Source organism: Tauraco erythrolophus, chromosome 13 (assembly GCF_009769465.1).
Source record: "Tauraco erythrolophus isolate bTauEry1 chromosome 13, bTauEry1.pri, whole genome shotgun sequence".
Classification (NCBI taxonomy): Eukaryota; Metazoa; Chordata; class Aves; order Musophagiformes; family Musophagidae; genus Tauraco; species Tauraco erythrolophus.
This window is the reverse complement of record NC_141477.1, coordinates 17,893,846-17,909,326: the sequence shown is the minus strand read 5'-3', so window position 1 is coordinate 17,909,326 and position 15,481 is coordinate 17,893,846. Positions and strand designations below refer to the sequence as shown.

General features: G+C 44.5%; 1 protein-coding gene across 5 annotated transcripts in view; it reads right to left on the bottom strand.

Annotated features, from left to right (window-relative positions):
* GRIA3 (glutamate ionotropic receptor AMPA type subunit 3) overlaps positions 1 to 15,481 on the bottom strand; it is a 153,348-nt gene that overhangs the window by 20,147 nt on the left and 117,720 nt on the right. For all 5 annotated transcript variants that reach the window (XM_086619427.1, XM_086619426.1, XM_086619429.1 and 2 more), the window contains one exon: positions 14,260 to 14,458. In XM_086619427.1, the coding sequence (XP_086475553.1) occupies positions 14,260 to 14,458 (199 nt within the window). The remainder of the gene's footprint in view (positions 1 to 14,259; positions 14,459 to 15,481) is intronic.

The window sequence follows — 15,481 nt, the reverse complement described above, 5'->3', positions numbered from 1 at the left end:
TCTAGAAATCCAAAGGATTTATATAAGGCTTTTGGTCCAAGCTGTGGGTATCTTGAATTTATGCCTCCTACTCCTTGCCTGTTTCCTGTCCACAGCTTTCCTTGCAGAATGGGAATGAGGCAGGCAGCAGCTAAATCTAGTTCAGATTTAACAAACCTGTGGCAGAAGACTGTTAATGTCCATCATTTTGATGATTGAGACCTGCTTCCTCCTCATTCAGGACAATTTAATGTCTTTTGAATAATGTGATGCTTAACCACCAGCCTCCAAACATTTCAGAGGGAGCGAGCCCTGCCTTCACCCTTCTGCAGATTAACATGCTCAGCTAGTGTCGCTGCGATGGATGGAGCAGAGCACGGAGGGCAAGATTTTGTTTTAATTATCCTTCCTAATGAGCTGAAAAACAACTGAAAATACAAACCAATTAAAATCAGCCCAGTCGACAATAGGAAATCAGAGAGACAATAACACAGTGTGGCTTCCTTGGGAGCTGGCTGGGTGCTGGGCTGCGGAAAACAAGCAAGAGGGATTTCAGCTGAGCGCTTCTTGGCTAAAGCCACGCTGTACGGCTCCAAAGAAGGGGTGGGAGGAAAGGGGATACAACTGGGGCCCAAAATGGTCCTTACACAGGTAAAAGAAGGAACCAGGGCGTTTGCCTGGCTTCCCTCCACGACAGCAAAGACTGAACAACCTGGGAGCATGTGCTCGCTGCCCGGCGAAGAAATTTTTTAAAATGAGGGTGGTGAGGCACTGGAACAGGTTGCCCAGAGAAGCTGTGGATGTCCCATCCCTGGATTTATTCAAGGCCAGGTTGGATGAGGCTTTGAGCAACCTGATCAAGTGGAAGGTGTCCCTGCATGTGGCAGGGGGGTTGGAACTAGATGATCTTGAAGGTCCCTTCCAACCCAAACCATTCTATGATTCTATGATTCTATGATTCTATGATTCTATGATTCTATGATAATGGCAATTCCCTTGTTTCAAGGTGCTTGTTCTTACAACCTTCATCTTCTTTTAACATAAATAACGCACCTGCCTATTTATATTTGCAAACGGGCATCTAAGGGACAAAAGATGTAAAAATACAGCTTTACTCTATCTCTCAGCAAGCTAAAGTGGTTAGCCTTCGAAAACTGTATGCACTACGTACGCTTTTGCTTGTTTTCCTCTGCAGAGTGTGCCTTTAATTACACAGATAAACCAGAATTTCTTTTCCTTTTCATCTTCTAACTCACACCGGAATATCTGTCTTTAATAAGTTCTTTCATACTCTTTCCAGCTGGCCTGACTACCTAAAAGCAATTGCCAATACATCTGTGCATTGTTAATAATAACAGTTATCTGATGAGTGCCAACAGCATGCTCCGGGCTGCAAATGGTCCAAACAAAGCACGTTCCCTGCTCCAAGGGCAAAGGGTGAATATCATCATTCATACTTCAAAAAAACAAATTCCACGACTCAAAACTCGATCTCTTTTCAACTTTAACAGATAGCCTAGGCTTCACAGTTTGCTCCCTTCATTTAACTCTTCTGGATGATGTGGCTAACAAAAATCAGTACATTTCTATATGATCACTGCCCACCTCTTCTTCTGCCAAGTGGAGTTTTCACAATACCTTGTTATTAGCAAATTAACTAAATAAGTACAGCAGTCTGATCTAGTAGAAGTAGACAAAAATGCAAACTAGAAATGAACACAGCAGATATTGACTGGGAAAGGTTAAAATAAAACGCATCAGGCACGTGTTAGGTTTTGGAGGGGCCAGAGCCTGGCTGGGGCAGTCTGGGTGAGGACCCATGGATGTTCCAGCAGTGGGGACCGGGGAGGTGATGGGCTCTGGCCGCTGCATCCTGCTCGGTTAGCACTGCCCTTTGCACCCTAAATTCATAATGAGGCCAAAATAACGATTTATGATGAGGCTTCTTAGAGGAAGGAAGTGCCACCAGAGGAGCTGTGAGACCTGTAAACCTGCTCAGAAGTGCTCCAGGGCGCTTATGCCCCGGGAGCTGTATTTTATGCCTGCTCAACGACACAAAACAACCAGTTGACTAAAGTTGGTCAAAGATGCAGCGAGATGAAACGAAAGACGGCATTTTGAGTAAATATTTTCCTTTTTCCACTTTTCCAATTGCCTCAAAAAACACCCAGAAGCCCCTAAAAGACTTTCAGAAAAGGAAAATTTCTTTCCTTTCTAACTATAAAGCTGCAAATCCTGTGCTGAAAGAACATTTTCACCCATCTGTCCCCCTCTGCAGAGGTTCACGCTGCCTCTCGCAACCCCTCAGTGCCTGTGTGCCCCCCCCGAGCCCGACACCCGTGAGAGGGGCCAGACAGCGGGTGCAACCACAGGGAAAGGATTTACACTCCAAAATAAGGAACGGTCTGACAGATCTGTGCTGCTACTAAATTTCAGCGGCAGTAAAACATTTTCCCTCTCATTAAAGTGTTACTTTTAAAGAGATATTTAGAAAAAAAAGCTTAAAAGCAAAGATTTAAACCAATTCAAAGCCCCTAACTGCAGTAACTCCCTATGCTCTGCAACTCCTATTTCATTCCTTTGATATTGCTCTCAAGAAGTCCGTCACACACATTCGTCGGGATTTCAAGGGGATATTATTATCATTTTTTTCTTAAAAGCAACATTTTCAGTGTTTCATCTAGGCCTTGGGACACATTAAAGCGTCTTTTCATTATCGCAGCCTTACTGCAGATATAAATAGAGCTGGCCTTTGCTATGTCAATAGTGCTGGCTTTTTTTTTTATTTGGAGATGTTTATGCAGAAGTATGAGCCACACACACCTCAGGAACGGGTGTAGGCAGCTCCCTTTGGTGTCAGCAGAGCCAGCAGCTCTCATGCTGAGGGGTTACTTCACTTGGCCCAGTACTAACCAGTACTTAAACACACGTTGCTTCTGGGTAGCAACACCTTCATTTTAAAAGAAGGTGCCAATTCTGTCAGTGCACAATTTTAACACTGTCTTTCATTCTAATAATTCTCCTAGTTTTGATGTGTGGCTGGCTCCAGCACCGAAATGAAAAATCCGACAAACCCACAGCGTGCCACAGCACCCGCAAGCGCAGCTGGACGGGGCTGGGAGTGTGTTACGGGCAGTGGGAAGGAGGCAGCTTTGCTTCTCACTTGCAGTTATTCCTTTGATCCATTCAACGACAACCACAAAAACGCAGCACCTGCAAACCTGGCTCCAGCTGATGTCTTGGCTTCACTTTTGCACATCCCAAACCGCCCAGAGATATATTGCAAAACCCAGCACATCTGGGACGATTCCTTGACATTGGTTAAATTTAGCTCTAAAATATCTCGGTGACTGAAGCCTTCTCCCATTGACCGAATTACCTTTCCCCCTCTGCAGACATCTGTCTCCTGCTTCTGCAGAAAGTGACATTGCGTCACCTCCTCCACTACCGAGCAGCCGTGAAGCTATCGTGTTTGAAAGGAACAGCATTTTCCTCTATTGCTGAAGTACATCACAGGGATGCCCTTTGCCTATTTTAGAACGTTTTGCCCTCTCTGTCACGTTCTCCGCAACCTGCAGGTCTTCAAAGTGCCCGTCTCATGCACCCTGTTGGGATATATTACTATAATCACCAAAACGGTCCTTTGTTTCTTATCACAAGTACTAGGAAATTATTTCCCAGTGGTCAAGCTCAAAATGTTCTCTTATAGGTGATTATTGTTGATCATCCAGTCACGAGCCAAATTCACTCAAATCAATTTCACTTTTAAAATCCCTTTATATATTCTCCCCTTTTTACTCTGTATGTTTAAAATTTTAGGTTATACTGATGATAGATTTTTTACCTCTGTCTTCAAAAATGAGAGAGCTACAAACAAGCTTAAAAAAAAAAAAGAGGGAGAAGAGAGAGTAATTACTCCCCAGTAAGCCAGGAGCTGGGCTATAAGGAAGAACAGGAGAATGTTTCATGCTGGGCAATATCAGTGTAAGAAATGGAACGGGCATAGTGGAGAGGGAGAAGACCCAGAAGGAAGCCAGTTACAGTTGCCTGGTCTCTGGGCTGGGTCCAGGCTATGTAAACTTTAATGTGCTTTGGAGGAGGCCAGCATACACCGAAATGCAATAAATCCAACAAGGAAGCGAAGCCAATGGGAGCGAGAAGCGCAAAGCAGACAGAGCATCCTGACCACGGCACGCACACAAAGGTAGGCAGAGACATCGATAAAGGACCTAAAGCAGCAGAGTTAACACACTCCTCTGCTACACCAGCTCTATGACCACTTTATAGCTCTTTAACACGGGAAATTTATAGTCTTAAGTCAGACAGATGTTGCTGATACAAAACACAAAGGTCTGTACTAAAAACAGTGCAGGTATTTAATCTGAATAATACATGCTGCCTTTATATAGATGCACGCCTCGCTGATATGAACTTAGGTAGTTAAGTGTGAACCTCAGCTTCATTATCATCACTCATTGCTTTTCTTCCGCGTGTGCAATTAGCTCTTCTACAGCAGCTAATGAATCCAGTAGCTTATGAACCATTAAAAAGCAAGTTACTAAACAGGAGTGCAAAAACGCCAGAAGATTGCCTTGGTACCACTGCTGTCGCCTGGCTTGGGGATCGCTTTGAGATCTATTGGTTTTTTCTTGGACTTTCAGTATGGCAAACTGCAACGGAGTGGCTACCACTGTCTTGGTCTTCTGGATAAGCCTTTGATTTGATGCCTTTCTGCTTCCCCGCAAGCCTGACGCCAAGTCACCCGTCACCACTGCCACTGGGAAGAGGGAGGAACAGTGGTCGGAGCCCCCAGCCCAGTGCCGGCTCTGGAGCACCTGGAGGTTGGCTTAACGATGCTACATTAATAATAAGAACATGATAAATATTATTAGTAAGGTCCTTCTGCCTGAGATTTCCAAGCGCTTTACTGAGAAGGAAAAAATAGGTCTCACAAAGGCCAGAGGGCACCATTAGTCCCCTTTGCCAAGTGTGGACACAAAAGCAGAGATGTCATTTACTGAAGGTCATAGGGCAAAGTCTGATAGATCAATGTCACAGCTTTTAGCCACAGATAACTTGTGATGCCAGCAATTTACTTACCTATATGGACAGAAAAATCAATCTCATCATTACATGAACCTCTTGCTTTTACTACATTCTCAGAAGAAAGTAGGTCAGCTGCCATGAGTGTGCACAGGGCATTTCTCTTTTAGCAAGGCCAACCCCCAAATCTACCAAACTCTACCCGAGGTTATGAATTTGTGGGGTGCCACAGACAAGCAAGGTTCAAGCATGTGTGCATAAACTAGTCTATACATTTGTAGGAATAGAAAAATCTTTGATAACCTATGTGTAAACATAAAAGAAAGGGTGAACTGGTGGATAATATTTCACAGTCAAGTTCATGATGGGAGACATTGTCACGTTGGTTTGTTGATCAAATGAATGACATTAGAACTTCTGCTTTAGAAATGGCATTTTCCTTTCCCAGTTGGGGCATCTGCAGCCCAGAGAGCTGAAGGATCAGGCCCCCGAACCCCAGGGCTGCCCGCTTTCCTCTGGGATCCCCTAAGTCGAGGTTCAGACAAGCCCTGTTCAGGGGCCGTGAGGACAGTTACCGTCTTTCGGACACAGCCCTCCCAACCCACCGGCAGTACTGCTCCCCTGTCCGGAGCAGGCGTGGGAGCCCAGCAGGGCTCATGGAGGAGTCGGTGGAGGGGAAGGAGGGTCAAAGGCAGAGCAGCACACACAGGCAGCCTGCAAAAAAATCCTCCAGGCTTCAGCAACACTACAGTTTTTCCACACCTGCTATACATAGTGGCTTGATTACAGAAGAAACTTAATCCTAGAAAAATAATAAAATGTTGTAAGAGTTTTCCTGTGGATCATGGCTTACAAGAAAGCTGGAGAGGGGCTTTTTACAAGGGCGTGTAGTGACAGGACAAAGGACAACGGCTTTAAACTGAAAGAGGGGAGATTTAAATTAGATATAAGGAAGAAATTATTTCCAATGAGGGTGGTGAAACATTGAAACAGGTTGCCCAGAGAAGTTGTGGATGCCCCATCCCTGGAGGTGTCCAAGGCCAGGTTGGATGGGGCTTTGAGCAACCTGGTGTAGTGGAAGGTGTCCCTGCCCACGGCAGGGGGATTGGAACTAGATGATCTTGAAGGTCCCTTCCCATCCAAACCATTCCATGATTCTGTGATTCTATGGTCATTTTGAAAACGTGAGCTTTGGCAGCAGGCAGGTACTGTGCTGCAGCTGCTTTAACAGACATCTCTTCTGGAGCGAGCTCCACTCATACAAACAGACAAGCAGAGAGTCACTCTGGCTGTAACTAGACATCGCTGACATGTCACTAACAGTCTGAGTAGCAGAAGATAAATCAAGATTTTAAGACGTCCTTTCCTGGCACAACACTGAACTTCAGACTACGCCTATATTCATCGCCTCACTTTATCGCTGCCGTCCATTCCTCCTCACTGCAATACTGATGGGGAAATTAAAATGAAAGTCTTTACCAAGAGACAAGCTGTCTTCATAAACCCTCTCGTGATTCACGGCCAGAGCCAGCGCTCAGCGAGCGCTCGCCCCGAGGAAGCGCGTGGGGAGACGCCAGGGGCTGGGTGGCACCGCGGGGGATTGGCAAGGCCGTGCTGTGCGAGCATGTCTGTCTGTCTGTCTGCCCGCGGAGCAGGAGGCAGCACGAGAGGGAGGGATGACGTCAGCCTTCAGGCTAAGGAGCATCTTCCCAGCAGTGACATATTCAGCAGAGTAGTCTTGTCTGGGCAACGGAGCAGCACACCAGCCCTGCTCTGGATTTGGCCCGCAATAAATTAACAGAGAATGGCGTTTCCAGCACACGATCTGAACGCTGTCAGGTCTAATGAGTGAGTTTTCAGCTCCAGACAGAACAGGCCAATACACAGGCAATGATGGAGAAATCCCAGCGGACTGCAAGAAGGGATGTTTCATATTCACATCATTAGAGTTTCTAAACCTTCATGTATTTCCTAATTATGCAAAAGTAACAGTAGCAGTGCTGTGAGTAATTTATCAGCACCCATGTATTTTAAATGAATCCCTAACAAGCACGTATTAATGTGACACAGCAGCATTACGTAAAGTAGGAGAGACTTGAAAAACCAGGGTCCTCGCTGTCTTGAGCAATGTCATTATCATTATCATGGAGCTGCTCTCCAAAAAGTAGAGCATTCAAACAGCAAGTGATTTTTCCCCGAGGCGCTCTCTGCTTGCTGCCCTGGTGCAGACATAGTTCCGGCGTTAACCCACTGCTGGCTGCTGTGCCAGCCTTCCCCAGGGGCTGCGTCCGCACGCGCTGCCCGACCCAAGGAAAACGCTCACCCCTACGGCACAGCTGGCACCCCCGCTGCCCTGCGGAGACTGACTCCTGGGCAGTATCGAGACATGGGTGAGCTGGAAAGCCTAAACCATGAACACAAGTGGAGCTGATCGACTAATCGTAGAATCATCAAATGGGCTGGGCTGGAAGGGACCTTAAAAATCATATTGCAGCTAAAGGAGAGATTTATTCCAGTGTTTGTAATTAAGTGTTGACTCAAAGCTTCTGGAATCCTGGCCTGTCTGCTGAAATTAGTAAAACGGTTCAGTCACCTTAACCTCGGTTCCATCCGAACGTTTCCTTTCCATGGGGCAGATGATGGATGAGCTGTTAATTTTAGTTCCCGTAAGGACACATTTTTCTCTCCGATCCATAGGCTTAAAGGCATTAGATCACTTCACGGGAAACCATTTCTTTTGTAATTATGTCACATTTGATTTCCTGCTCTCTTTAAAAATGCCTGTTAGCCATGTGGCAGAGAAAGGAGGTTCAACAGATTAAGAGATACCCACCCCCCCAAGCAGACCATCTATCATCCATGCAATGGGGAGCCTGTGATCTCTCTGCAAACATACATTCACCTTTTAATATCTGTGCACACCTCCACCTATATCAAACAGGGAAGGGAGAGAGAATATACGAGCGAAAAAGTTTTTCACACTTTCTGTGCTGAAAAACAGTTAAACCACAGTAATTTTTCTGCTTAATTGCTAACGTGTTGCCTATCAAAAATCTACACAGCTCGTATTTGAAGCTATCACTTTTCTGTGATGTTCTCTTCTTTAAAGTCCATAAATACAATCACACTTTAATGTTTTTGTCAAGCATTTGTTATGATGACTGTGTTGTTTTGTGCGATGCCAAGAACGCAGAAAGCTTAAAACTGCTAATCACAGTTTTATCCAAAGGCAAAAGCAAATCATTTGTATGAATGCTGTGCTCGAAACAAGTCCTTCATCTTCACTAGCGAAATAAATTTTGAAATTAAAAATCAAAGAGTTTAACTACAGATGAAGCTCTTAGTGCTGTGTGCAGAGAGTTCACTGCGGTGTTTTTAATAGGCTCTAATGATGATCTCAATATCGTTTGATTGCACAGAATGCATAAAAATCACATGGCAGCTACTGGTTCATAATTCAAGGCTTTTCCTTACCTAAACTGCTTGCTGGTAGAATTTATTTCCCTTACCTCTTGTCTCCACACAACCTTATCATCAGAGGAAAGCAATGAGCTCTTTATCTTAGAACTGGGCGTAATATGCCAGTGCTTCAGAAGGCATCACGGTCATTATTCCGCCCTCTCTCCTGAATGGCTCTGGGATGGCACTGACCTCCTGCCTGGCTGCCCGCCCATGGGTCCAGCCTCATTGGTCACAGCCTGCCCGTACCCAGCGCCCCCGGAGGGACTGTAACATGGAGTCCTCTCTGCACGGCGCTGGCTGGGGTGGGATCCAGCGGCAGTTTGCTCTTTGGAGCCAGGAGGCACCTGCCAGTGCCCCCGGTGCCACTGCAGCCCCACCTCGCACTGCCCGTTATAAAGCACTGCCTCAACGGGAGAGAGGGGTTTAGTTACCCAAAGCGTTTTTAGTGGAAGGTATTTCAAAACGCTTTTGATGGGTTTAACGAATGCTTTTGTTAATTTCCAAGGAATTTGGGGTCAACCTGTTCATTTATTTTTTCGCTGCTTTTTCAGATAAATGTTTATTTTCTCCTTTGGTGCTTATCTGTCTGGTGGTTTTTTCTCTTTGTAACAAATCATTTTCTGTATCAGCCTTAGTTTTACCAGCTAAACAAGTTGTACTTAAAGTTCTTTTCAAGAGATACCTCACCAGTCTCCTTCCATATTCACATGCCTTTTCTTGCACCTGTTTCCATGTCAAAGCACCTTTCCTCAGCATGGGCAACCAGAGCTGCAGACAGAAACACAGTGCCTCTTGCCAGAGCATCCCGTGCTTTTCTGTCTGCTCTTGCTGAACTATTCAGACTTGAGTAAAGGGGGGACTGTCTTAGGGACCATCCTTAACATGACTTCCTATGTCCTAAAAACTGTACTTTTATATCGTATTTTATGTATATATGAAGTCCAGAAAGGCCTCACATCTGAACCCGGTTTGAAAGGAACCACTTTTTGAGAAAATTGATAAAGAGGAATTTCAAGTGCTGAATGCACACATAAAGGCATAAAAGAACAGTACTGCCTTCTTGTAAAACATTAATTAAGAGCAAAATATTACTGAAGTGTCTGGGCAGGCTATCCAAGTGCGATGAGAAGTGAAGCCTTCACACAGGAGGCACAAGGAAAGCATGCACAGTCTCCTCGGTGTCCTCAAGTCAACCATCACTCCCATGTGTCCTGAAGTGATGGAGACTTCAGCCTTAGCTGTGAATTTCATGCCATGTTGCAAAAAATTCCTGAAAATAATATCTGAAGTATCTAAGCTGTGCTTGAAGGCTGTCAGCCTGTTTGACTTCTCCAGGCACTGAGCCTGAAGTCTTTATCGACAGCAGAAGCAATGTCAGTGTCAAACTCTCTATCCAATACTCATGAACATCAGTGCCAGGTAGGAGCAACCAACTGTAAGAGCAGGAACTATCATGTACAAAGGATCTTTGGCCTTTCTACTGAAACTCCTAACTGGCCTGGCAATTAACGCCATTTCCAAGAGAAAAAGTGGGAACTGACTTCAGAGCAGCAAGTTATTTCATCTGAGGCACTGGGGAGCCATTGGATAGCAGAGTCGTTTTGTCAGAGATATCTTTGAAACCATTGCTGAGAAAAATACAAAGCTCTACAATAAACTATCAGTCCTTTGAGGTCTCCTTTGTCCTCTTAGTTTTAGTTAACAGCGAGGAACTACAGTGGTAATGGTGTGATACGAGCCGCCTTCCATTTCCCACAAAAGGAGAAGGACCTAATGCAAGATCTTGCTAAATGTTACCCGCCTCAATATTGAAACCTATAAAGTCTTGTCACATCAAATCAATTTCAAGGACAACTTCTGGAATTTCAAGTTTTCAGTGAAATGTAGCAAAGGGTCAGCTGTGTTTGTCAATGGTCAAACGCATACTTTGCAAGTTATTTTACAGAAGCCTCTTAACACAGATATCTGCTATCAATTAAAAGAAACCACCAGAATTTCAAGAGCAATTTATATTTCTAAATGTCTAGAAACATGTTCTGCTTCTACTGAAGTTTAAATACAGCCAAGTTTACATAAGAATTACTAATTGGTTATAAAGGTCATGCCTTTTTAATATATGAATATTGGAGGTCTGAAACAGATTAGACTGTGGTATTTGGTTCAGTGCTGAATTTGTATTAAATGGTGTTATATTGATTTGATGCGCTGCTCAGATATGCTGAAGCTTTAATTGAATATCCTAGAAGATGTTAATTCTAACAGATACATCCTTAAAAGTAGTAGCTTAGTGATCTGAAATTGCTTTCTACTACAGGCCTTTGCCAGTTTTCAAGAAAGAGAGAGAGGTATTTTGGAGTCCTTAATCTGAGACTGTATGTTAACAAATATCTAAGGAGAGGTTCTTTCTTTTCCTTTTCAATATGGATGAGTGCCCTTTGAAAGCCAAAAGGGAATTGATGTAATCTATTGATTGCCATTTAAATGCCTTTATGAGCTAATTAGTGCAAAATGTAAAATGTTTCTGAGCAGAAACAGGCAACAACCCTGAAAATACAGGAAGGCTCCTGAATTTTAAGATACACTGGGGATACAAATGCCCGGATGCAGAGAGTCACCAACAAGTGAGGAGTGAGAGTAGTGCCTGCTGTGAAACTGTTAAAAAAAATCCATTCTCTTGTTGTAACTGTGAGAGCAATGTCATGCCAACGGCAGTCACTGTGTGCGCTTGAAACAGCAAAACAGTATCGAGCTTTAATCTACATAGTTGTGATAGGGTCTATCTAGGAGACATTGTGGCATTTAGGGAAACAGCCAATGCTATAAAATAGGTCACTTGCTGGAGTCTGCCCAGGTCTGAAGTGGCTGAAAGTCATTACCATCTGTTCATCTGAAGCGAGGCGCTGGTATCGGTCCAGTTTCTAGCAGATAGGTATCACTGTAAAAGAAACCTTCAGAAGTGATTCTCGTTGGGAATGGGGTTGGCAGAAAGGAGCCACGGACTGAAGGCTCTAAAGGAGCAGGCAAGACGGTGGGTGTCTGAAGCTCATTTATGTGTGGTCCCTCTATGACGCGTTAGGAGGCAACTCCTGCTTCCTGCTGTCAGTCTGGCACCTTTCACTGGCCAACAGCAGCCATTAAGATCAATATCTAACTAATAGCTTTGTTTGAGAAACGTTTTACCTTTACAGCTCTAGGAAGAGATATATCCGTACAAGCTGCTCTATGGGATCTTGGAGAGACTCTGTCCTGCACCTCCTGTGTGAAGTCACTGTTCTTGGTGCCTCTGCACATGTGCTGACCTCCTGCTCATAGCTAGGTAATCTCTCCCAGCTCCAGGGAAGGTTTAGCTACCTCTCACATGCCACAGCCAGAGCGTGCGTACATACACACGGGCAATCAGTGTAAGTAAGGATGGCATTAACTTGCTCAGGTAGCCATCCCCTCCGTTAGAAGCTTCCTTTCTCACTGGGCAGATGATCCTGACCTACTCAGTCAACTGTTGCTTGAATTGGTTAAATACTGGTGGGGAATGGGTGGACGAGGATATTCCCCTCACAGAGGGAACAAGCATCACACTGTACCCAGGAGAACTCACTGTTTTTTCTGACTCAGACCACTGTCACTCCCACTGATGCTCTAGTAGTAGTGAGAAAAGAGCTTACAGGGAGAAAAATATCCCAAACCACAGAGCCAGGCATAGTCAGTGCAGCAGGCGCTCAGGAACCAAGGGTCCTCTAAGAGTTATTTCAAGTTTCAGCCATCATTACCATCTTATTAAGTAGCTAATAAAGACTGTACAATGAAGTATTTATGTGAACATATGCATTTAACCTAAGGCAAAGCTTTTGCCCTTCTCAAATCAACTGAAGAAGACTCTAATTACAACAGTTTCATGGCTGCATCACTCTATTCAAATTAATTACTCTGCAAAAGTTAATACAACTGAAATTATGTTGTGTGCCTTGAGAACACCGAGGAGAGAGAAGCACCACTTAGGGCTCATTCTCCTTCCCACTTGGCCCATCCGGATCACCCAGAGCAGGCGTTACGCCCCGCTCCACCACTACTGAGGCTCTGCTCTCCTCCTTCCCCATCTGACTCCTCTCCCTGCCTGACGGAGCTGGCAGCTCCTGACAGATCATCCTCATTTCCAGCCCTGCTTTCTCCAGCACCAGGAGAGAGTCACAGCTCATCTCAAGACTATTAACAGCACAACAAAGTATTCATACATTTACTAGACTTTGTATCCTCTCACACGAAACACTCATTCCTTTGATCTCTGGGTGAGAAGTGATTTCCTTGTTATGTCAAACTATTAACGAAATGAAGAAACACCCCCACTCAATCCCTCTTTCTGTATTAAAGGTAACAAGATATTCAAAAGAATATTTTTTTCGCCCTAAGAACAGTATAGTGACTGTTATCAGCACCAATATTTCTAATCAAGTTGTGCTGCCTCTTCTGACAGGTTCACCCAACTCATTTTTGCTGTGCAGATAATACTGCCTCAGGCTGACAATTAAACAGAATCCAAATTTTTACACGGTCACGTCACCCTCATAAGGTCACTGTTTATCTCACAGGACTTTAATACAACAGAAGCCATTGTAACGTACCAGCCACCACAGTTAATTAAGAACTACTGAGTATCTGTTTTTGTATAAAGACATTACACATAAGTAAGGCAGAGTACAAAAGCTTCATAAAAAACCCTTCCATTCGCTTCCACCTTTACATCAGATTTATATGTACACGTACGTGCGTGGTCATGCACTGAAATTTTAAGCAAATTCAAGGAGCCCTCAGTATTTATTCAAGGAGCCCTCAGTATTTCATCAGCCTACAGCAGCAAGGTTTTTTTTTGTCTCCCTCCCTCACACTTGCACCTGGTCAGTATGTGTGACAGGCAATAATTAGTCCTGCAGCACTGACCACTTTTCTGTACAAAAAAAAATGTTGGTTTGAATGGCATCTGATTGGCACTGCTGAGCGAGAACCACGAGCTCCCTGCAAGGGCTGGGCATTTCAGTTCACCCTTGGAAAGGCCAGAAATAAGAGCTTTTCAGGTCGCAACGTTTTTAGACACATAAAAGTGGTCTGCGGTCATATTTAGAGTTTTTAATGACCCTCACCATGCTCTCTGCAGCTCAGCTTGTGGCTTGGCAAGTGGAGAAAGGATGATCTTAAATAAAAGTGTATACTCCCAGTGTACGCACCAGTGTTCTGGGGCACAAAAGTTTCACCCCTGACTGCTTGGTACAGCCACAGCCAGACACTGGTGAGCAATGAAGACACAGCAACAACAACTGCAGCAATCAATGCACCCTACAGAAATGAACAGCACCGCGTGCCTCCCATCCCCCTTCTCATTCTGGCAAGTGAACACCGATGTCGGATGGCATTAGCGGCTGCCAGCTGGGCAAACGGAGCAAGTAGGTCAAGAGCATCACTCCTCCAAGAGTTTTCTTTGCTAAATATTGCGCTAACGACTGCATTATTGCTCACCAGACCGAGGTTCTGAAACTGGTACTAAAAATACCCTTCCTGTGATAGCGGAGGTCAGGTTTTCCATCCTGAGATGGTTCACATTGAGCAAAACTACCTATTTTTGATAAAATGCCTTTTGATATTAAAATCTGCACTCAGGCCTGTCCTGATTGCAGAAGCAGCCTTCACCAGAACAGTTATTACAGTTGGGTAAAAACAAATGACTGAAAACCATATATTAGGCACTTACAGTTTAGAAAAGCTCTAACGGAGATTTAACGGACTTACTCTAAAGAATTCTTTGGTTGAGCCTGAATCCAAAGTGCCGTAGGCTATTTCGGTTTGTTTAGCCAGGTCCTCTGCGCTCTCTATGGGAGAAACCATCCTTTCCACCGTAAGGAAGGCAGCAAGATTAGCAGTGTAGGAAGAGATAATGATGAGAGTGAAGAACCACCAGACTCCTCCGACAATTCGCCCTGAGAGAGATCTACGGAAAAACACACATCATCAAATTGCTTTGAAGACATTCCTTGATTATTTTTTTGTTCTTGTTGTTGAAAAGAAAATTCACATGCACAACCCTTTTGTCCAGATCCTCCAGTTATCTGTGAACAGGCGGACTGTGAGCCAGTCCCTGATGGCCCTCCTCAGGAGAGCACCTCAACGTGCAACTGGTCTTACCTATTAAAACTCTCTCTCTAGTCTTTCAGTGAAAACAAGGACACTCAATTAAGAAACAATTCATCTGAGCCAACTCCATCAGAGGCTTAGGGAGGAACAAATTCTCCTGACTTCCACAGACCCTTTGCTGGGGAAGTCTTTGCCAGAAGACTTTTGTCTTCTCTGCTTGCCCAGCCTTTCCCCGAGGCTGGATTTGCCTGCTGCCATCTGCTGGCACCGTGTCCCTTCGGAGCCGCCCAGCTCGGAGGACACGAATGTGCCTTTACTGCATTGACTCTCAAAATGTAAGATGTAGTAAAGCACAAAAGGGAATCCCAGTAAACATGCAAAGGAATAAACCAAAAGTGATCCAGTATCCTCCTCTCATCACAACCTAGCTGGAATTACAGATTGAATCTGCATATTGAAGTGAGGAGAGAGGCTGGTTTGTTAATTAAAATTTGCATGTTGCGCTGTTCCAAGTCAAGTATTCCTGCTTTATAACCACCGGAGCAGCAGAGAAGGAAGCGGCAAAAATGTAATTGTGTTTTGGTTTTGTTGTGTTGTTTTTTTTGCTTTTTAAAAGGATACCACAAGGACTAAAAAAAAGCTTATTTGTAATACATATAATTCCAAAATGCCTAGTTGTCAGGAGGTCGAGACCCTGTCAGTAAGAGCTCTTGATGCTTTAAAGCAAGTGAACATCAGGCTCAAAATATTTATTTGGGGCTGAAGGATGCCAACGCCTCGCCGCTCAGCGGGGTGGGGAATTTCACCCCCATGTACAGTGCTCATCCTTCAAACACAGCATGTTGACCAGGAATCATTTTAGGAGCCGAGACAAAACCAT